The sequence below is a fragment of the Idiotropiscis lumnitzeri genome, chromosome 10 (assembly GCF_059441095.1).
Source record: "Idiotropiscis lumnitzeri isolate Australia: NSW breed Sydney's pygmy pipehorse chromosome 10, RoL_Ilum_1.0, whole genome shotgun sequence".
NCBI lineage: Eukaryota > Metazoa > Chordata > Actinopteri > Syngnathiformes > Syngnathidae > Idiotropiscis > Idiotropiscis lumnitzeri.
Genome location: NC_142400.1, coordinates 22,937,813 through 22,961,683, shown reverse-complemented (window position 1 = coordinate 22,961,683; position 23,871 = coordinate 22,937,813). Strand labels below are relative to the sequence as shown.

The window sequence follows — 23,871 nt, the reverse complement described above, 5'->3', positions numbered from 1 at the left end:
CCAAAAACATGCGTGGCAGGTTGATTGGACACTCTAAATTGCCCCTAGATATGAGTGTGAGCGCTGATAGTTGTTTGTCTATGTGTGCGATTGGCTGGCAACCAGTTCAGGGTGTTTCCCGCCTACTGCCCGAAGATAGCTGGGAAAGGCCCCAGCATCCCCCATGACCCTAGTGAGGAGAAGTGGTACAGATAATGGATGGATATTACAATACTCACTTATAGCAAAGGTGACTATGGATTTTCAGTAACCCATTTAATGCAGAATTTTAATTGCACCTCGAATTTACCACCGGGCTACATACTCTTGAACCCTGATTTGAAATTCCAAAGGTTTCATCCGATTGACTGTGCCATGTTCAGATGTAGCACAACGATAGGGAAATAAATTTCGGTAATCAAAATTTCCCTTAAATATTTCCTTCGCTACAAAGGAGGAAATGTTTAATAACTCCCTGACCCATATTTAAAAAAATCCCAAACTTCACATTTATATAAGGAGTCAAAACCTGAAGACATCTCTATGTTAATAATCTTTTATACAAATAGCGCCACCCAGTTGCGAATAGAAATGTCATTTCATACATATTAAAGCACAACACGTAACCTGTTGAACAAATTCCAACTCCATGCATAATATAGTTTCCTTTTGGAAAAGGGCGTGGCATTACATGACATTACTTCAACGAGACAACAACAGCTTCATTAACAGACTCAGCTGATCTTATCGTCTCGAAAATGTTCACGTTTGAACATAGTCCAGCTCTGGAGATGTTTACAAATGTTTTTTTTCATTGTAGTGTATTTGTTTTGCTTTGATCTCATTTTTGATAATAGAACAGGCCAGAAGAAATCTTCTACAACTTATTTTTCATTGTAGTGGTCGCGCCACAGACTGGCTAATGGTAGTAAATGTTTCATTTCTTCTCCTTCTCCCTCTTCTCCTTCCTCCTCTCTGCCTTCATTCACACAATATGTAACATGCCAAACCAGAGACAATAAAATATTGGACCTCTTCTATGCCAACACCAAGGAGGCGTACACGTCACTGCCCCTCCCCCCGCTGGGCAAAGCTGACCACAACTTGGTTGCTCTCCTGCCTGTGTACAAACCTCTCGTCCGCAGGCAGCCAGCTGTGACACGCACAGTTCAGCGATGGTCCGGAGAAGCCGAGGAGGCCTTGAAGGACTGTTTCAACACAACTGTGTGGGAGGTATTCAGCGAAGCTCACGGTGAAGACATTAATGGTCTAACAGACACAGTTACAGACTATATTAACTTCTGCATGGAGAACACCATTCCCCCCAGGACTGTAAGATGTTTCTCCAACAACAAACCCTGGATCACACCGGACATTAAAGCTCTCCTGAAGGAGAAAAAGAGGGCTTTTGTTTCAGGCGACAAGGACGAGCTGAAGAGAGTGCAGCGTCAGCTGAGAAGGAGGATCCGAGAGGGGAAAAAGTCCTACAGGATGCGGATGGAAGAACAACTGCAGCGGAACAATGCCAGGGATGTCTGGAGGGGCCTGAAGACCATCTCAGGCCACGGACAAGCAGGTAAGACCCAGAAGGGGGGGGGGGGCTTCAGTGGGCAAATGAGTTGAACCTATTTTTCAATAGGTTTGATCAAATGTCTGACCCCGCTCAGGCTTCCCTGATGCAGCCCCCACCCACCCCTCCTGCCACTGCGAACAAGACCCTCTCTCCCCCTCTCTCGCCCCTCTCTCTCTCCACAGGCTCCAGTGCCCAGCCTCATCAGACAACCACCACTTCCTCCTGCTCAGCCTTGTTCCTCACAACATCTCAGGTGAAGAACCAGCTGAGGAAGATGAAGGCGAGGAAGGCGGCAGGCCCAGATGGGATCAGCTCCCAGCTCCTCAAATCCTGCGCAGACCAGCTGTGTAGAATCGTCCAGCACATGTTCAACCTGAGCTTGAAGCTGGGCAGAGTCCCCCAGCTGTGGAAAACATCCTGCCTGGTTCCGGTTCCAAAGACACCCCATCCGAAGGAGCTCAACAACTTCAGACCAGTGGCGCTGACGTCTCATCTGATGAAGACCCTGGAGAGACTGGTCCTCGTCCATCTGCGCCCCCTGGTCAGCTCCTCAATGGACCCACTCCAGTTTGCATACCAGCCTGGCATCAGTGTGGATGATGCCATCATCTACCTGCTCCACACTTCACTCTTCCACCTGGAGAAGGCGGGGGGCACGGTGAGGATCATGTTCTTTGATTTCTCAAGTGCTTTCAACACCATCCAGCCTGCCTTATTGGGAGACAAGCTGGAGCAGGCGGGAGTGGCCCACCACCTCATCACATGGATTCACAACTACCTCACAAACCGGCCACAGTACGTGAGAACACAGGACTGTGTGTCTGACGTGCTCCTCTGCAGCACGGGAGCGCCGCAGGGAACTGTGCTGGCTCCCTTCCTGTTCACCCTCTACACCTCGGACTACAAATACAATTCCACAACCTGTCACCTGCAGAAGTTCTCTGATGACTCTGCGATTGTCGGCCTCATCACTGACGATGACGATCGGGAGTACAGAGGGGTTACGCAGGGGTTCGTGGACTGGTGTCAGCAGAACCGCCTCCAAATCAACGCTGGGAAATCCAAAGAGCTGGTGGTGGATTTCCGCAAGCGTCGGCACTCTCCACCTGCACCAGTGAATATCCAGGGAACAGACGTTGAGAGGGTCTCAACTTACAAGTACCTGGGTGTTCATCTGAACAATAAACTGGACTGGAGCGACAACACAGACACTCTCTATAGGAAGGGTCAGAGCAGACTCTTCCTACTCAGGCGGCTGAGGTCCTTTGGCGTTCGGGGAACACTCCTCAGGAACTTCTATGACTCGGTGGTTTCATCAGTCATCTTCTATGGAGTGGTCTCCTGGGCAGGAGGCATCTCGGGCCGAGACAAAAAGAGACTGGACAAACTGGTGAGGAGGGCCAGCTCTGTCCTGGGCTGCTCCCTGGACTCTGTGGACTCAGTGGGGGGCAGAAGGATGACGGCAAAACTGTCATCAATGCTGGACAAACCAGCCCACCCATTCAATGACACTCTGAGAACACTTTACAGCTCCTTCAGTGATAGACTTTTACACCCTCGCTGTACCAAAGAGAGATTTCGCCGCTCCTTCCTGCCTACTGCTGTCAGACTTTTTAACAAGAACATTGGGTCAGGCCTACAAACAGGAGGGCATTAGTGCAATTGTGCAGTCCTAGAATGCAATATACACTACTACAGTACTTTCAGCCAAGGGTGTACTTTAACATCGACCAATGATGTATTTTGTTTACCATTACAGTATTCTTATTACAATACTTCTATCACTGTAGTATTTCTACCACTGCAGGATGTTCACTATTACAGTACTTTTATCATTGCAGTACTTTTATAATTACGGTATTTCCTATCATTGCGGTACTTTTACTATCACAATACTTCATCATTGCAGTATTTTTCCATCGTTGCAGTACTTCTACCATTATAGTACTTTTATCATTGCAGTATATTTTATCATTGCAGTACTTTTACCATTACAGTACTTTTATCATTGCAGTATTTTCTATCATTGCAGTACTTTCCTGTCATTTCAGTACTCTCACCATTACAGTACTTTTATCAGTGTAATATCTTTATCATTGCAGTATTTTCAATCATTCAGTAGTTTTTATCATTACAGTGTTTCCCCCTCTGTATAATGGACAGGCATTAGGAGTGTTTCCTTACACTTAGATACGTTTATACTGTGTATATTTGCATGCTTTTTATGAATGTCTGCTGCTAATGTTACACATTAACGGCTACATTACGCCGCCGACTCTGTGTGATCTATATCTTTGCTGCTGTAACACTTCAAATTTCCCCATTGTGGGACTAATAAAGGACATCTTTATCTTTTATCTTTATTTTTTTATGTTTTTCTACTTGCGGTTTAACCAGGTCTGCCTCATATTTGCTCGGTAGTGTGTTACTGCCCTCATCACCAGTTTCGGTGCTGCATGAGTGGCAGCCTGTTTCAGCAGCTCCGGCTCACCGTTGAGCCTTTTTCGTGTGTTTTTACCTTTACCTTGTTTCATTTATTTTACCCCATCGCAGCAATGGACATCCAACTTGCAGTGGCTTTATTGCTGCTGGGGGTTGTTTTTTGCGCGATCGTGTCCGGAGAAGTAACTCAGAGCGACGGATCGATCGTGTACACAAGAGATCAGCTGTTAGCACTCCGAGCTAACCCCGTGTCGGCTCCCGGAGTGAGACCCTATTTCCCTTCCCAATAAAATGAACGAGTTTACAGCGCTAACCCGGCGCAATAGAATCTTCCGGGAGGCTAGCTTGCAGATGTTCACGGAGTCGTGGCTAACAGAGCTAACAGTGGACGCCGTCGTGGAATTGGACGGCTTCCAAAGCCTACGTGCGGACAGGACACTGGAAAGCGGTAAGAGGAAAAAAGGAGGGCTGGCTGTGTTTGTTAATGATAGATGGTGTAACCCTTGACACATCACTATTAAGGAGCAACTTTGTAAACCTCTGGGCCGCAGGCACCCAGGTGTGACACGCACAGTTCAGAGATAGTCCGGAGAAGCCGAGGAAGCCTTAAAGGACTGTTTCAACACAACTATGTGGGAAGTATTCAGCGAAGCCCACGGGGAGGACATTAATGGTCTAATACCCACAAGGACTGGATGATGTTTTTCTCCAACAACAAACCCTGGATCACACCGGACATCAAAGCTCTCCTGCAGGAGAAAAAGAGGGTTTTTGTGTCAGGCAACAAGGAGAAGCTGAAGACAGTGCAACGCCAGCTGAAAAGGAGGATCAGAGAGGGGGAAAAAGTCCTACAGGATGCGGATGGAGGAACAGCTGCAACATGATCATGCCAGGGATGTCTGGAAGGGCCTGAAGACCATCTCAGGTCACGGACAACCAAAGACCCAGAGAGGGGGGGACCTTCAGTGGGCAAATGAGTTGAACCTATTATTCAATAGGTTTGATCAGATGCCTGCCCCTGCTCAGTATCCCTTGCTGCAGCCCCCACAAACCCCTCCTGCTGCTGCGAACGACACCCTCTCCCCTCCTCCCCCCACAGGCTTCAGTTCCCAGCCACATCAGACAACCACCACTTCCTCCTGCTCAGCCTTATTCCTCACAACATCTCAGGTGAAGAACCAGCTCAGGGAGATGAAGGCGAGAAAGGCAGCGGGTCCAGTTGGGATTAGCATCAGCTCCTCAAATCGTGCACAGACCAGCTGTGTGGAATCGTCCAGCACATGTTCAATGTGAGCCTGAAGCTCGGCAGAGTCCCCCAGCTGTGGAAAACATCCTGCCTGATTCCGGTTCCAAAGACTCCCCATCCGAAGGAGCTCAACAACTTCAGACTAGTGGCGCTGACGTCTCATCTGATGAAGACCCTGGAGAGACATCCATCTGCGCCCCCTGGTGAGCTCTTCGATGGACCCACTCCAGTTTGCATACCAGCTTGGCATCAGTGTGGATGATGCCATCATCTACCTGCTCCACACTTCACTCTCCAACCAGGAGAAGGCGGTGAGCACGGTGAGGATCATATTCTTTGATTTCTCCAGTGCTTTCAACACAATCCAGCCCACCCTATTGGCTGGCAAGCTGGAGCAGGCGGGAGTGGCCAACCACCTCATAACATGGATCCACGACTACCTCACAAACCGGCCACAGTACGTGAGAAAACAGGACTGTGTGTCTGACGTGCTCCTCTGCAGCACAGGAGTGCCACAGGGAACTGTTCTGGCTTCCTTCCTGTTCACCCTCTACACCTCGGACTACAAATACAATTGCTCCACCTGTCACCTGCAGAAGTTCTCTGATGACTCTGCAATTGTCAGCCTCATCACTGACGGAGACGATTGGAAGTACAGAGGGGTTACTCAGGGTTTTGTGGACTGGTGTCAACAGAACCGCCTCCAAATCAACGCTGGGAAATCCACAGACCTGGTGGTGGATTTCTTCAAGCATTTGTACTCTCCACCTGCACCAGTGAATATCCAGGGAACAGACGTTGAGAGGGTCTCCACTTACAAGTACCTGGGTGTTCACTTGAACAATAAACTGGACTAGAGTGACAACACAGACGCTCTCTGTAGGAAGGGTCAGAGCAGACTCTTCCTACCCAGGTCCTTTGGCGTTCAGGGGACTGTCCTCAAGAACTTCTATGACTCTGTGGTTTCATCTGTCATTTTCTATGGAGTGGTCTCCTGGGCAGGAGGCATCTCGGGCCGGGACAAAAAGAGGCTGGACAAACTTGTGAGGAGGGCCAGCTCTGTCCTGGGCTGTTCCCTGGCCTCTGTGGACTCAGTGGGGGGCAGGAGGATGATGGCAAAACTGTCATCAATGCTGGACAATCCATCCCATCCCCTCAATAACACTCTTACATCACTCCACAGCTCCTTCAGTGACAGACTGTTACACCCTCGCTGTACCAAAGAGAGGTTTCGCCGCTCCTTCCTGCCGACTGCTGTCAGACTTTTTAACAAGTACATTAGGTCAAGCCTACAAACGGGCAGGCATTAGTGCAATTGTGCAGTCCTAGGATGCAATACACACTACTACTGTACTTTGTCAAATGGTGTACTTAAATTTTGACCAATGATGTATTTTGTTTACAATTGCAATATTCTTATCATTGCAGTACTTTTATCATTGCAGTATTTTTTATCATCTCAGTATTTTTTATCATTGCAGCATTTTTATTTATTTCCCCTCTGTACCATGGACAGACATTAGGAGTGTTTCCTTACACTTGTATATGTTGTGGGATTTAAGTGTGTATATACATGGCGATTTGTGTATATACGTATATACTCCATGCATTCGTTACATGTAGGCTAGATTACTGCAATGCACTTTACTTTGGAGTCAGCCAGTCCTCGCTCAAGCGCCTCCAACTGGTCCAAAATGCTGCTGCTCGCCTTTTAACTGGCGCTCGGAGGACATCACATCATATCGCCCCAATCTTAGCCTCTCTTCACTGGCTCCCGGTGCACTTAAGAGTTCGCTTCAAGATACTTCTGTTTGTCTTCAAATCTTTGAATGGACTTGCCCCAGCGTACCTCTCTGAGCTCCTCCACCCCTACGCACCTGCCCGCTGCCTCAGGTCTGTGGACCAAATACTGCTGGAGGTGCCGAGGACTAGGCGGAGCCTCAGGGGGGATCGCATCTTTTCTGTTGCTGGACCTTCCCTATGGAATGACCTCCCATTAAATGTCAAGCAAGCCCCCTCTCTGTACATTTTTAAAACACGTTTGAAGACACATTTTTATTCTTTGGCTTTTGATTCAACATGAGACTGTCGCTGTTCTGCTATTATTCTGGCATCTATTGTAAATGTGTTTATGGGTTTTATGTTCTAATTACCTGCTAATTTATATGACAGCATATCGTAAGCGTTTTTTCCAGCTCCATCTATTGTGAAATGTGCTATCCATCCATCCATCCATTTTCTGTACCGCTTCTCCACACTCGGGTCATGGGGGCGGGGGGTGCTGGAGCCTATGCCAGCTATCTTCGGGCAGTAGGCGGGGGACACCCTGAACTGGTTTCCAGCCAATTGCAGGGCACACTGAGTGAAATGCGCAATATAAATAAAATTGTATTGTATTGTTAATGAGAGAGCGCAGACAACGAATACAAGAACAGCCACACAAAATTGATGCAAAAACAGTGATTAATACAAAAATTGAGGACAACAGGGCTGTGTATTTTTCAAAGGCATTCATCCAGGAATCCCACAGGGAAGTGTCAATACCAGTGTTCCTTCATTTTACAAATAAAGCTTCGGAGTCCCTCTATGGCCTTGGTGAGACTGCAGTTCTGTGTTGTTGGGACTGAATTTGAAGCATGCTCTCTGAATATAGCACACTCTCTCAGCCAACAGCATGTTAACAGCTATCCTGTTTCGGAATGCCATAAGGGATGTGACTGATAGTTGTTCATTCACAGCTTCAAACCCATTCTGCTTTTCAATTGCCCAATTTTTGCTCGTTGTAATGAATGTAGTTGATCCTGTCTACCCAGATAGCAAAATATGGGTGAATCAATATTTAAATAGGGTTCAGCTTAAGTGTTGAATCTACATTGAAACCTAAAGTAGAAATTATCCAGAAAGCGCAAAATGATAAAATGTTGGGTCATCGTTTGCTTTTTTAACCAAATATCACACAACGTCAATGTTGATTCAGCCATCATCTAACCAACGTGCACATTTTAGTCGATTCTTTTTTTTTTTTAATCAATGTTAAGGAAACAACATTGATTCAACCATCATCCTAATTGTAATTAAATTTTACATTAAAGCTTAAAGCATACTGTAACATAAATATTGGGTTAGTCCACTACAAAATTTTAGTTTTTTCCATTACTGACCCAAAAATGTTTAATATTAAAAAATTTATTGGAAGAGATCAAAATACTTTCAGTAAACCGCAGCATCTCTATTCTGTTGATTATGGCCATGCATTTGTAAAATTAATCTTAAGGAAACAACATTGATTCAACCATCATCCTAATTGGGATTCAATTTGACATTAAAGCTTAAAACATACTGTCACAAAAATATTGGGTCAGTCCACTACGAAATGTTAGCTTTTCCATTACTTACCCAAACATGTTTAATATAAAAAAAATGTATTGGAAGAGATCAAAATACTTTCAGTAAACCGCAGCATCTCTACTCTGTTGATTCTGGCCATGCATTTGTAAAATTCTAATTAGTGTTTCGAATAAGATAATTTAGTTTTAGTAATATTTTACTAACCCGACATGTTTGTTCGTCAACCACGTACCATAGGATTGAAATCGACAAAATCTAAAGTGACTGACTGTAAGAACAAAAGTCCATATTGCTGTAAAGAAATATTCTTGGAACGTAACTCATAACATAATATAACATAACAATTAATCAAATAAAGAAAAATTCCACGGTTAACTGCCTTACATCTTAAGTACCGTATTTTCCGGGCCATAGGGCGCTCTTTAAAGTCCCTAATCTTGCCCAAAACAAACAAAGCGCCTTGTAAAGCGGCGCGCCCATTATATGGACTAAGCATCACTCGCGACCATCAACCCTTTTACTCATTGGGCTGTTCGGAGTGCATGTTAGCACACCCTGCTGGTCAAAGTCTGAGTCATCTATGCTTCTAATTGACCGTGACTTATACATTATGTGACTATGGTGTTTGGGTGATGGTGTAGGAGAAAGCTGGACAAAAGGGCAGCTGTCCACAATGTTGTAGTCTGTCTTATCATTTATGTTATTGCAAGCAAGAAACCTCCCAGGTTTAGACAACAGACAAAAAGCCCAAAGCACAACAGCACATCTCTCTAAACAGCCATGCACATCTCTCTAAACAGCCATGCACATCTCTCTAAACAGCCATATGATTGGCTGAGTCTGAGTGGCTCCCAAGAAGCCATTTCTGTAATTGGCTAAGGCTGAGTGGCTCCCAAGAAGCCATTGCGATAATCTTTTTGTGTTATTTTTATTTCTTTTGGGCATATTGATGGCATGAGAGATACATGTTTTGTGTTAATCTTATTTCTTTGTTTCATTGTTTGCTTGTATGCTGAGTTTTTTTGGTTTTGATTTGAAACCGTGACTCTAAGGAGTGTGGTGACCACTGAAGTCCCTCCCCTGACCTTGTCTAGTAGGCTAATGCCAAGAAACCTTTTATTGGTTAGAGTCATTATTATGGACAGTGATTCCGATTAGTTTCATGACATCTGTCCATGAAATGGGGTGATGCCTCTGGCAGCGATTCTTCATGGGATTGAGTCCTGGTGAACTGGCATCAGCCGAGCTAGCGCGAGCAGCCGAGCTAGCGCGAACGTGCTAGCGCGAGCAGCCGAGCTAGCGCGAACGTGCTAGCGCGAGCAGCCGAGCTAGCGCGGACATGCTAGCGCGAGCAGCCGAGCTAGCGCCTTGTAATGCGGCGCGCCTAGTATATGCATTAAAGACGGAAATAGCACCCTCAACTGGTGTTGCGCCCTGTGAGGCAGCGCGTCGTATGGGCGTAAAAATACGGTAGTAATGCCTTGGGGGGCCTCCTTTATGCTCATGAGCAAAAGGAAGCCAATGCATCACAGCTATACCAAAATCTTTCTGGGTCAGCACGCAAACTGTCGAGCAGCAACTGAAAGACACGATTAAAGTGAATAAATAAATAACCGGCAGTCAGCAAGTTAAAACACTTGACTGGAAAGTGCAAACGACAAGCCTGGATCCATCCAACCACCTCTAAAAATACTTGTATCTTATTATGGCTTGCAATGTTACCATCACCTAATTCTATCTAATCTTTTTGGTAAAATCTTAGAGCTAGAATTGACGATGTTGGATTGCAAGATTTGAAATATGAATTTCAGCTCTTCCCCCTCTTTATGCCTCCTACTCCAATCAGTGCTTCGACTAATGACTGCAGCCCAGTCCACTGAAACAACAGCATCGTCAAATTTACTGACGAAACCACAGTGGTCGGTCTGATCTCAAAAGGAGATAAGACAGCTTACAGGGAGGAGGTTCAGAGACGTAACTACTTGGTGCGAGGACAACAATCTACAGCTGAACACGTAAAAAACTAAGGAGATCGTCATCGACTTCAGGAGGAACAAGACTGTACTGTAATAAAATAACAGGAATGATGAGCAAGTAATAGTCAACAAGTGCATGGCTCATTTGAAATATGACATTAGTAACTATAAATGAGAGGATGAAAACTCTTGTCTGAATATGTCACTGATTTTCATATTAGAAAAACAAAATTTTTTCGGAGACTTTTTGTAAGTGACAAATAACATGTCTGCATTAATGTGATGGTTGATACTGAAATCTGGACTGCTGCACTCAGACAGTGGAATGGTGCGCAAGATGTCTCGTAAGGGAGTCTGTTAGCCGTGTCCTCACATGGCTCTTATTTAAGTTCATAACCGAGAATGTCTTCTCACACAAATACGTTGACCCAAACAAGCTTAGCATTTTATTACCAAGTGCTCGAATCTTTGGAAACCTGTCCTTATCCAGCTGCCAGTAAAAGTTGGCAAGCGAAAGCTGCTGGTGCTGACCGCGGCTCTCAGCGTCACTCTGCAGCTCAATGAGCTCCAGCTGCAAATAGTCTGGAACATCTTCTGATGTTCTCCACAGAGAAAGGGGAGGAAAAAAGAGCGATCTCCTTCTTGATAACTGCAAACAGAAAACGTTATTTAAACTCTTCAGCCAGAGATGAAATATCTGACGCGTACTGCTGCGTTTGCGTACTGACATTGCTCTGTGGGAATCTGGTCATGATTTCTTGCAGCGCTGAAAGTTGTGCAGTATTGGGTTGGGTCAGCGACAGGTGTCTTTCAAACAGTTGCAGTTTGGTTCCAAAGGCTTTGATGTGTGAATATAGTTGCTGTATGACTACATCTGGTCCCTGGAGCAAAACCCAGAGTGAGCCATCTCACGTCAGTGTGATAGACAGCATCTCCATATTCCTCGTGAATCTCACTTAGAAACTGTTGGAACTGACGGTGGCATAGTGCTCTGGAGCAGATATAGTTAATTGCCTTTATCACTGGTTTCATAACATATTGCATAACATATAACGTATTGGAGATATTTAGCACACAGAACTTGCTGATGAATGATGTAATGGAGTTTTACAGCTTTACCCACTTCTTCATTTACTTTGTTACTTATTGGTGTTGCTAATCCACTTCGTTCGCAAATCATGGATGGTGCGCCGTCTGTAATACTCTCTGAAATTTTATTCCACGGGAGTCATCCACGGCAGCGCAAACGGAGGAGAATAAGTCTGTTCCCCTCGTTTGGATTTTCAGGCTCTTAAGGTCAAGTAGTTCTTCGGTAACGTTCATTTTGTTGTCCACTCCTCTCAAAAAAATAAGTAACTGAGCAGTGTCAGAGGCGTCTGTGCTTTCGTCGCAAGCTAGCGAATAAAAGTCAAACTCTCAACCTCTCATCAAGCAGTCTTTGATAAATTCATCCTCAGTGAAAGGTTTGCAATGCTTTGCGATCCGTGTGGCTACCTCATAACTAGCCTTTGTAGCGTTCTCATTTGACTCTTGGGCTCTTGCAAAATATTGCTCCTGTGATATTAAACTACCTTCAAGTTGCTTCAGTTTCTCGCTGCTTGTTATACAGTGAACCCTCGCTACTTCGCGCTTCACCTTTCGCGGCTTCAGTGCTTCGCGGGTCTAAAAAATATTCGGGGGCATTGTAGTTTCGCCGAGCGGCACGAGGGGGCGCTGGAGCGGTTAGACGGCCGGCGTGCGCCGAAGAGGAGAGTGGACGAAGAAGAGAGTGGACGAAGAAGAGCACGTTCCCCTGGACACGATTTGGGGCGACGTTTCGCGCGGTTCGGACCGTACCAGAGCTCCGGAGGAGGCCGGCGTGCGTGGCAGTTAAGCCGAAGAGGAACAACTTCCGCCCGGGCACTAGCGGGGCGACATTTCGCTCCGTGCGAGAGCTCCGGAGGAGACCGGCCGGCGTGCGTGGCAGTTAAGCCGAAGAGGAACAACTCCCGCACGGGCACTAGCGGGGCGACATTTCGCTCCGTGCGAGAGCTCCGGAGGAGACCGGCCGGCGTGCGTGGCAGTTAAGCCGAAGAGGAACAACTTCCGCCCGGGCACTAGCGGGGCGACATTTCGCTCCGTGCGAGAGCTCCGGAGGAGACCGGCCGGCGTGCGTGGCAGTTAAGCCGAAGAGGAACAACTTCCGCCCGGGCACTCGCGCGGCGACATTTCGTTTCGTGCGAGAGCTCCGGAGGAGACCGGCCGGCGTGCGTGGTAGTTAAGCCGAAGAGGAACACCTTCCGCCCGGGCATGAGGGGAGCGCGAGGCTGTCAGTTATGAATGAATAAATGAATAAATAAATAAATGAAAAATGCCACCTTTCATTTCACAGGGCACACCGGACGGCGTACCAGCAGGTAAAAGTCGAAGTAAATAAATAAGTACAAAAAGAGGTAATTGAATAAATACAAAAATAATGGCTGGGGAATAAAAAAATAATAAGTTTTAATAATATTTTTTTTGTTATAACATGAATTTCACTCTCTCTCTACCCGTATATATATATATATATATATATATATATATATATATATATATTTTTTTTTTTTTTTTTTTTTTTTTTTAAGCATTTTTGAAGGTGCGCCACTACTTCGCACCTATATGAAATTTGATCACGAGCCGCATTTGGCCCCCGGGCCGGATTTTGGACATGTCTTGTCTAGAGATTTAAGTTCCTGGGAGTACAGATCTCTGATGACCTCTCATACAACACCACAGCAGTGATAAATAAGGTACATCAGCGTCTACACTTCCTGAGGGTCCCCAGGAAATACAACCTGGGCAGAAAGTTGCATCTACCCTTTAACACTCGTCCATCGAGAGCCTGCTGACTTACTGTGTTGCCACATGGTACAGCAGCTCTACTGAGAAAGATGGGTTGAGGCTTCAGAGAACAGTCAAAACATTGAAGAGGATTATTGGCTGCCCTCTCCGCTCCCTGTCAGACATCTACAGCACTCGGTGCCTCATCAAAACTCATAAGATCATTAACTCATTCACTGCCAGTCCAGGTAAAAGGATTGTCCTTTTTGGTTTCTCTACCCGTCAATGACAGTGAATGAAATAAAGACAATTCTCAACCCAAGCTCACTGCCCTCTTACAGGCGCTACAGGTGCATAAAAAAAAAGACAGACTGAAAAACACTTACTTCCTGAGAGCCATCTCCATGCTGAACTCATGCTCACAACTACCTTTGCCTTGTAGAAGTGCAACATAATGTGGCACCCAGTGAAATTTTTCAACACTCTTTTTGTTTTTTTTATTTATTCTATTTATTATTTTATATTTATTATTTATATTTGCACTGGAGAGGGGAGCTCTCCAATCTCGTTGTACACTGAGTATAATGACAATAAAGGGCATTCTGATTCTGTCACGTCAGTGCAGAAAACGAGACTAGCTTATCAACTTCTTAAGTATATTTAGAGATTGAGGTAATAATAAATTATGGTGAATGTGAACACTTAATTTTAATATATTTTAAATCCCACAAACACTAGCCGCCGCTTTATGTTTTTGGATCGGTGGCCATGCAGGTTTTTCAGCTAAATGGACTGCCAAGAGGCACCAGGAGGAATGATTTATAAAATAAAGTATTTCAGAGCATTGCGGTTAAAAACAGTTTAGTTGTGAGATAACTCCCCAAGCATACAGTCTTGCTTCTTTGTCTCCTTGAACACGTAGTTGCCGCTGCAACTTATCCTGCTTCTCTCTCCAATTGTACAGACAGGCCAGGGCGTTGGTCATAGCAGTTCCCATCATCCGCCTGATAAGGTCAGTGGAAGTTGTGCCTCCTTCAACAGCCAGGTTAGCAATCTATATCAGAAAAGATAATCATTTTTTATTTATATATTTACTGTCACTGTTTTTCCAGCAGTCCATGGTGTTCAATTAAGTTCATGCATTTTAATAAAACTTTTCCATAAATAGCTTATCCCCAAGCTAACAACATGCACAGTGATTTTTTTTTATTTTTTTTTTGGGTTGTTGAATGGCAAAAGAGCAATAGACTATGCCGAGATGACACTTCATTCAGTTCAGTTCAGTCTGTCAAATTTACCATCTTTTGGCATACTGAGTCATTCTCCAGGAATGATTCTGCCTCATTGAAGTCCTCTTAATTGGTAATAATTTTTGATGAATTGCACATCTCTGGCCGATTCCTTTGCCACCACAAGTACTTCGGCAAGCTTTGGAGTCATGTTTGATGGCAATGTCTTGAGTGGAAGGAATAAAATCATCAGGTGAAAAAAATGAAAAGGATCACTTGTGAAGAATCTAACTAAATTAGGTCTGCGTTATATAAATAAAGTTTTTTCTATTGTATGCCTGCTGTCATTGCCTTGCATCTGTTCGGATACATCTGTAAAACACAAACATTCATGCAACTTGGAAATAAAATCAGAATTGTCTTATTTATTCTACTACTGCATGCATGCATGCTATGATCCATTGACTGCGCCTTGGTTCCTCTTTTGGGAGCCTGTCCAATGTTCGCCCCTTGTTTTGCCTCTTCATGTTGTGACATGCTGGTGCACAATTGTAAAAATGTTGTAGTGGACGCGGTTTCTATCATACCAAAATGGCTGTGTGAACGTTTGGTGCATTATATTCCATGTGTCACTTCATCGTCCAGGACTCTTATCGGTGAGAGCTTTCTGATCACCACGTCATTCAGTTACAATTGATGCATTTGGTTAGCTGGTTTCATACCGCGAACAGAACCATTGCGGTTAAATGACAAAAGTGAAAAACACATTTTAAACAAATCGAGATATTAAATCAAGGGTCTCCAAACTCCTCAAGGGCCTGCCCGTTTTCCAACTATCCCAGCTGGAACACACATGATTCAAAAGTGAGCAGATTTGTTCAGAACTTGCTAATGAACTGATCATTTGAAACAGGTGTGTTGCAGCAGGCACAGATGGAAAACAGGCAGAGAAGTGGCCACTGAGGACCAAAACTAGACATGTCTGTGTTAAATAATTCATTGGTCATACTATAACCGTACATATATAACAATCCAAAAACTGACATTTGACACTCTACCTACTGATACTGAAGGCACTTTTGTTGTCACTGCTGCTTTGGCACGTAATGTCCTCATTTACAAATGAAAGATGGCTAATCGTAGCCAGTAGAGTTGTTAGATAAGAATCTGGGTGTCATTTACAGTCTTCGGAGAAGAAAAGGAGTTGTAATCCGGGGGCTTCTAGTGTTAAAACAAAGATAAAGATAAATATGTCCTTTATTAGTTCCACAATGGGGAAATTTGCAGTGTTACAGCAGCAAAGATTTCGATCACACAAAGGTGGCGGCGTAATGTAGAGGTTAATGTATATCATTATCAGTAGTTATTCAGAAAACGCAAACCTATGCTATGTGTTGGAATTTTTAACTTTAAATGTACCAAAGGTTTACCAAAATGTTCAAATTAGTTATCTGACTCCAATTAAATTAACCAAACACAACCTACATTCATCCAACAATTGTGTGCGCTCGTTTTGAGAGGGAAATGACCAGGAGGGCGGCAACTTCACACGGGAGCGGATTTATTCCTTACAGGAGCTCTAATACAAATCTGGGGCTCGGGTCCCTATCAGCACAGTCCTGCGCGTCTCTGTACCCAACAGAAGACGACGCCCCCTCTCGAGTTGCCCAGGATCATTTCTGCATTTCATCAAAAACAAAGACATCCTCCTGTTCTACTATTGGCTATGTGTCATCTGCAGTTAACTTTAGCTTTCTCTTAGTGGACGTCTTCTGCCCGCAGGATGACGTGTCGGCTCGTCCAATCTCACACAACAGCGTCTTGATGTCTGGAAGGCTCTTGCGTCAGGACCCCCCGTTATCAGAAGGCGGCACGTCCTGTAGAAAAAACATCTGCCACCTACGCATTTCACACAGCCTACCCTGACCTTCCACTGCACATCGAATCAAAGCACAATCAGCAAATTTCTTTATTGCATTAAACTGAATTCATGTAACTAGTAGGCAATCGTATAAAATCCTTTATAGTCAAATGTATAAAATCCTTTAATCCCTCTCATGGCCTCACCCCCACAAAAATAAGAATAAAAAATAATAAAAACGGTAAAAAATAAAAACGTAGAATGATCTATAAAAATTTTATTCCCTCTCATGGCCTCAGACAACTGAGGCCATTGCCACTTACTCCGCTGAACCCTATGGACCTGCTAGCTGCCAGAGGAACCGGCTGTGGGTCCGACACGGGGATCATCATGTACTTGCCACTCGGTGGCAGCGGGCCCAAGGCGCGCTCGAGGGTTTTAACTGTAAGAGATCTGATACAAGGTATACAACAACATCCGCAAAGCACCCTAATAGCTGTAAATACTACCACTGAGATTAATATAGAGCTAATCAGACCTTTCTATTTCCCAAAGACATTCAACCATCCTGACCACATTTCCGAATCTACACCTGCATGTTCTTTCATCTTTTTTTTCCAAAGTTTGCAAACCTCCAATGCCTTGGTGAGACGCCCATCTGGTGCCGTGTTGTTTGGTATGAAACTACAACATTGATCCCGAAATGTCCCGCACACTCCTTTTTTTTTTTTTTCCGGCCAATAACATATATAAAGCAATCCTATTTTGAAACGTCATTAATGAAGTTTTTGATAATTGTTCATGTACCGCCTCTAAAGCTTATGTAGTAAAATTACTCAATCTCTGAACGTTATAATGAACATAATTTATCCGATCCACATTTTTGTTTGTGGTCACCCGAACAAAAATGCTCTCAAACCCTGATGCGATTTGGTCTGCCAATTTGTATTCGTCCGGGACCCCTCTTGGCACGCCTATTGCATCAATGTAAGTGGGGTCCCCCTGTTGTGACCTCTTTTTTGTCTATCCAAACCGGACATCGGGATGACCTGATTGAATTGATCCCAATTTAACTGGTCCAGATCTACAGGTGTCACACTCACCAGCATAATTAAAGTCACCAGGGCACACCTGCCAGAGGCATTGGTCGGCAGCCTGTCGTATAGAAATTTCCCACCAGAACACAACCAGACGTCTGCACGGGAAAGCGGGGCTCCTGCTGGAAGAGACACATTCGTTTCACACCAATCCCATGGTATTTGTCCAATTGTGTGTCCTGCTCCATTCAACTTCAAACACGAAAAATTTTGCTTGGCCCCCTTATTATCAATCCCTTAAATTCTCCAAATCAATTGTGTGATTGAATAATTTCGCATATTTACCAACCTCGGGGTCTTGGTCACAAATTTCATAAAACAATATCACCTGTGCGTCTGTCAACCTATCCGAGCTGTCCTCCCATTCCTCGTACATGACCGTCTGGTTGCAGTGGTACTGTAACATCACAATTTTTGTCTCCACTCCGTCTGTCTGAAAAACAGTCTCATACATTAGAAGCAAACATACTAAAAGCATAGAAAGCAAGCCTATCATCCAGAAATAATAAGAAAAAGGACAGCCGTGTCAATTTTTATGTTTGATTTGTATGTGTTTCAATTGGTCAGTATCTCCCCCTCTCTTGACCTGCCCGTCCGGGCGGTCAACCTTCAGGCTCACCATCGCGGGGAAAGAACTCCGGTGCGGGTCGAAGTTGTGAGTAATGGAACCACTTACGACCTTTCGTGTCTAATTGCACCGTACTTTCATTTGATAAATGCTTTTTGTTTAATTAATGTTCAACATATTTAGTAAATATAAACCTGCTCAATTAAATAATTGACCTTCTGTCCCGTAAGTGTTTAAAATAATGTCAGCAATCGTTATACAATCCTTCAAAAAATGCATGCTAAATAATCGCAATAATGCCATAATTAATTGTATTCAATCACCTTTTTCAATTTGTTTGTGAAACTTGTATCAGTCACTTGAATAATATATTGTAATTAACGTAAACCCACCAAATATTATATCTATTTCAATTCCCAGACTGTTGTAAAAGCTTTCTTCGAATATAATCTAGACCGTGGCATCCTCACAGGCATTGAGGCATTGCCAGGATGGCCGAGTGGTCTAAGGCGCCGCGTTCAGGACCCAGTCTCCCCAGGAGACCTGGGTTCGAATCTCGAATTTCCCCATTGTGGGACTAATAAAGGGATTATTATTATTATTATTATTATTATTATTATTATTGCCCCCAGAAACAATTCTCGAACGTATAAATTTAGTTTTGAGGAAAATCACCACAAGCAGTGTTGGTTCGCAATAATGTCCTAATGATATCCAGCTAATATGGCACAATATTAGAATTTGGCTTTGCAACATGGGCAAATTATTCCTGAATAAAATAAAATTTAGTTCATTGAGTTCAAATATCTAACTGTGTTTAGAGGTTACCAATTAAGACCGGGCTCACGATCCAATTTTGACCGTTTTTTGTCAAATCTTTAAAGCAACCCAAATGAAATATAAAAATAAAAATAAAAAAATCCCAAAACTATAATAATGCAGATACCAAATTAAACCATTTTTATGGGAAGAATAGGTGCTCTCCAAGACATAGACAGCTCCAAGACCGCTGCAGTCTTCACCTCCTATTGTCTCCCGAATGCCTCGATCCACCTCCAGGCCGTGCCCACACTGATTCTGTCAACTGGGGGAGGGTTTAGAGACAGTAAAAACAATCACGGAGCCGTGGAGCCGAGCCCCAAATCAGTCGGGCCCTGGGTCCACAACTCCTCTAGCAGAGACACACACACAGAACTACCTCTTCCGAGTGACCCTTCTCGGGAAATTTTTGAAATTTAGTGGTGTTCCCAAAACCGAAGAATTTGTAGTGGGTGCTGAAGTATGATATCCTGATAGTGACGTGGAGTATTCAAAAACTATGGGGCCTAGATCTTTAGTATGATGATGCGCATCGATATTCAATGTGATTTGTGGCTCGGCGAAAGTAAACAATTCATACCATTTCCGCTGCTTAGGGACAAGGCACGCATGCGAGGCAACGCCGGTAGACATAACAAAAGTAGAATCCTAATGGAAGATCTACTCCTGACTAAATTTAGATGAATGCATTTTGATAAACCAAATCATGTGTGTGATCGCATGTACAATGTAATGTGTCAATTGGTGAATTGAATGGGTGGAGGTTGCTACACCACTCAGACCAGAGCAGGAACAGGGCATACCCACCGCGGGAGGATGGAGAACCAGGTTTCAGAGCTGCCCTCAGATGTTTCAGTTTAGTTCAGCCACTGGGAAGGAAGAGCGCACGACATATGCTCCCTCTGACGGATGTGCACAGTCAAGTTCAGTCACATCCGGAAATGCCACTCGAATTCCAGTGTTCGTTCAGTCAATGGCAGTGACTCAGGCAATCTCAAGAGTCCACATGGCTCACTGGGAGATGCGGAAGGAGCTCATAGCTCGCCCCAGTATCCAGCACCATCGAAAACTTGTCCATCCATCGTCCCCGGAATGCAGGGACCTGCCTGTCCTCGAACGCTGAAGCTCCGTGGCCCCCTGTCATGGAATGTGGTACCAGTGGGTTGGTGTCAAGAGTGCATTGGGAGTGGGTAACGGTGGCGCCCCCTGCGCCGGTGGAGCTCTTTGCGACAGGTATGGCACCGGACCAGAGGATGGCAGATTCCAGAAAGTGGCTCGGTATGGACAGCTCATCACCCAGTGACCCCACACCCCGCAGGAAGAGCACACCCCACTCACAACCCCTGTCTATAACCACCCCTACCTCTGTTACCGCAATCGTTGACCAGCCTGGTACGGGCAGCCAGCCTGCTGTGGCGCCACGTCACCCGAACCTTGCCTAGGAGCAGCAGAAGTGGAAGGACACAGGTGCAATGGGAGCTGTATGCGTCAATGGCTGCATTAGCTGCTCCCCTCCCCTTTTTTTTTTTTTTTTTATATACTTTTAGCCCTCTTGGCCTCCTGATCCTGCAAGTACAACAATTTTTAGTAACGGTTCTTCAACCAACACCATGTTTTCTTTTTCCAATGTCCTGTAAAATTATGTAACAAATGCATTTTACTTAGACTGATTAGCAGTTTTTCATTGATGGACTATTTCGCATGATGTCTGCAACCGGAAGGTACACGCCCTTGAGGACGGCCCACTGGAACAGCTGTGTAATGACGACATTATTGGACGGGTCGCTTCCGGAAGGCTCACTCCATCAGCGTCTCGCCCTGGCCACATAGACCAGGCCTGTCTCCCCCTTCCCCACCTGAAAGATACAGCAACATCGGCCCCAAAAGGGCCAGAAATATCTGATGCACGGCACGGCCAATCTCACCTGAGGTGTCCCCATTCAGCCGATGACCATCATGCTGGTCTGTAGGTCTGGCCTCGGCCTTTTGTCCCGTATGTAACTCTGTAATCCCCTCCACAAAGAACCTACCCTTGCATTAAGTGAGTAATTTTTCGTAAAAACAGCGCCACCGCCCCACTTAACTGACATTAACTTCAAGTATCACCGCTGTGGTGCCGTATATTATGGAAAAGTCTAAACAATACAACGAAATTTTCCCTATCCTGGACTGGGTGTGTCTTATCTATTCGTGCACCCAATGTGAATAAAAATAAAACCTGCGGGGCCCATGAGCACGCTAAAGCAACAACTATATCTCAATCTGTTTCGTGGACCCTAAATTAGAATATCTTATATCTCCCTCCTTGTTGAGGAGAACCTGCGGGATGGTCGTGGTGAGACGCTATTTGAAGCGTTCTCCGGCCTTCTGCTCACACCGGTCACATGTCAGCTCAAACCTGTGGAGAGAACTAGAGGAGTGGCACTTGCAAGCGAGAAGGGGTGAATTACCTCCCTTCTGAAACTTTGGGTTTTGCATAAATTTTGTGTAATCACGTCAATCAACCATTCACTTGATGCTTGAATCGAATTAATCCAATCTGTCTCCAATAACAATTTGACAATCAATACTTGGGAGTGCAATAGGGATCCAGGTTGATCAGGCCTGTACGCCCATTGCATCCTCAGTAGTGTAAGGGCTTGCCGGTGCCCTTAATCAGGTTTCTTTCCTGGAGCCCGTCCCTTAAACATTCTCTCAAACCTCATACACATACAAACACTTTCTCTTTCACACTTTCATTCACCAAAAAGATACTTTTCAATTCCACAGAGAGACCCCACCCTCGGCGTGTCCGCCTTGATTTCACTGAGATTTGTGCTGGTAGATCCTTTATTTTGCCTCAATTTAGCCAGCGTATGCCAAAGTTTACCACTGTGTGTTTGTGGATTTTCCCATTCAGTCCCCGTGATGTCGCCTCTCCTGTTTCTCCAGGACATAGCCGACGATCCTGCACCTGTGACGTCAAACAGCTCATAGATACGGATGTTAGCAGTCTGGTATTTATGGAATGCTGTCATGTCCCTTAAAAGTTGTCATGTCAGGGTTCGCGTTGTACAGTCATAAAACATCTGTCTTCCACCTTTGTCACATTTAATACACATCAGTTAATAAATCATCTACAAAACTATTTAGACCAACTTTATATTTGGTAAGTCAATCTCCAATTGCTCGATATTTCCTGTTCCAAGGATTTTCTTTCAACATGTTCATAGAATATTTCACTTTAAACTTCACTTAATCCCTTTGCTTAAAAATTTAAATTTTAGTAAGACTGTCGCTGTTCTGCTGTTCTTCAGGTGTCTCTTGAATGACTACCGTCCTGTTGCTCTCACACCAGTCATCATGAAGTGCTTCGAGAGGCTGGTTCTCCAGCACATCAGGGACTGCCTTCCTCCCACTCTGGACCTCTACCAGTTTGCATACCGGGCTAAGAGATCCACTGAGGACGCCATCGACACTGCTCTGCATGTTGTGCTGGGCCACCTGGAACAACAGCAGAGCTATGCAAGGATGCTCTTTGTGGACTACAGCTCGGCATTCAACACGATCATCCCAGACATCCTCGTCGCCAAACTGGACATTCTCGGCCTCCCTGCCCTCACACGCATCTGGATTAAGGACTTTCTGACCAACAGACCCCAGACTGTGTTGCTCGGCCCCTACACGTCCTCCACCCGCACGCTGAGCACCGACCGGTTCCCCTCAAGGATGCGTGCTGAGCCCTCTCCTATACGCCCTCTACACCTACGACTGCAGCCCGGCCCACGGTAACAACACCATCGTCAAGTTTGCTGACGACACGACAGTGGTCGGTCTGATCTCGGAAGGTGACGAGACAGCCTACAGAGAGGATGTAAAGAGGCTGACGGCTTGGTGCGAGGACAACAGACTGCAACTCAACATTGCAAAAACAAAGGAGATCGTCGTCGACTTCAGGAGGAACAAGACGGTACCGCCCCCCCTCTGCATCGAAGGCGTGGGTGTGGAGAGGGTCCACACGTTCAAGTTCCTGGGAGTACAGATCTCCGATGACCTTTCTTGGACTCACAACACCACAGCAGTGGTAAAGAAGGTCCACCAGCGTCTGCACTTCTTGAGAGTCCTCAGGAAATTCAACCTGGACAGGAAGCTGCTGCTGGCCTTCTACCACTGTTGACGTACTGTGTCTCCACCTGGTACAGCGGCTGCACTGAGGCGGACAGAGTGAGGCTCGAGAGGACAGTCAAAACAGCGCAAAGGATTATTGGCTGCCCTCTCCCCTCACTGTCGGACATCTACACCGCCCGGTGCCTCAGCAGGGCTCTCAACATCGTCAAAGACAATACCCACCCAAACTCCCACCTGTTCGACCTGATGCCCTCTGGCAGGCGCTAGAGATGCATCAAATCGAGGACCAATAGACTGAGAAACAGTTTCTTTCCGAGAGCCATCTCTATTCTGAACTCTCACACACACACACACGAGACCACCCTTACCTTGCAGAACAGCATCGTGATGTGTTTTTATATACCCTATTCAGTATTATTTTCCATTGCACTCTCTTATTTATCTAATTTATATTTGTCTGTATTTGTTGTATTGCACTGGAGAGGGGAGCTCTCTAATCTCGTTGCACTCTTGAGTACAATGACAATAAAGGGATTTCTAATTCTGATTCTAGTTTGTGTTCTAATTCCCTGCTAATTTATATTCATCTTATCTATTAATTACTTTATTACCTAATATTGAAAGTGAAATGCGCTATATCAATTAAGTTGTATATTCTTTATGTCCAGAAAATGTTAAATCCCAACTCGCCTGCACACACAAAGAGTGAGAGAAAAAGAGAGAGAGAGAGAGTTTGGGGCAGGGAAATCGAAACGGGTCTTAATGTTTTGAGTTGATGTTTAGATGCACACCTCCGAACAAAGACGTTCGTTTTCTATAGGACT

General features: G+C 45.0%; 1 protein-coding gene across 2 annotated transcripts; it reads left to right on the top strand.

The window, feature by feature from the left end:
* The first annotated feature begins 14,344 nt into the window (after positions 1-14,344).
* On the top strand, positions 14,345-23,594 carry LOC148329674 (uncharacterized). 2 transcript variants are annotated; one of them, XM_088307669.1, is made up of 3 exons: positions 14,345-14,378; positions 21,840-21,936; positions 22,237-23,594. In XM_088307669.1, the coding sequence occupies exons 2-3, from the start codon at positions 21,923-21,925 to the stop codon at positions 22,709-22,711; spliced, it is 489 nt and encodes a 162-aa protein (XP_088163795.1). In that variant the 5' UTR covers positions 14,345-14,378; positions 21,840-21,922; the 3' UTR covers positions 22,712-23,594. The 2 variants fall into 2 exon arrangements, with proteins under 2 accessions (XP_088163795.1, XP_088163794.1); XM_088307668.1 differs by lacking the exon at positions 14,345-14,378 and having other exon boundaries at positions 18,763-21,936.
* Positions 23,595-23,871: the final 277 nt, after the last annotated feature.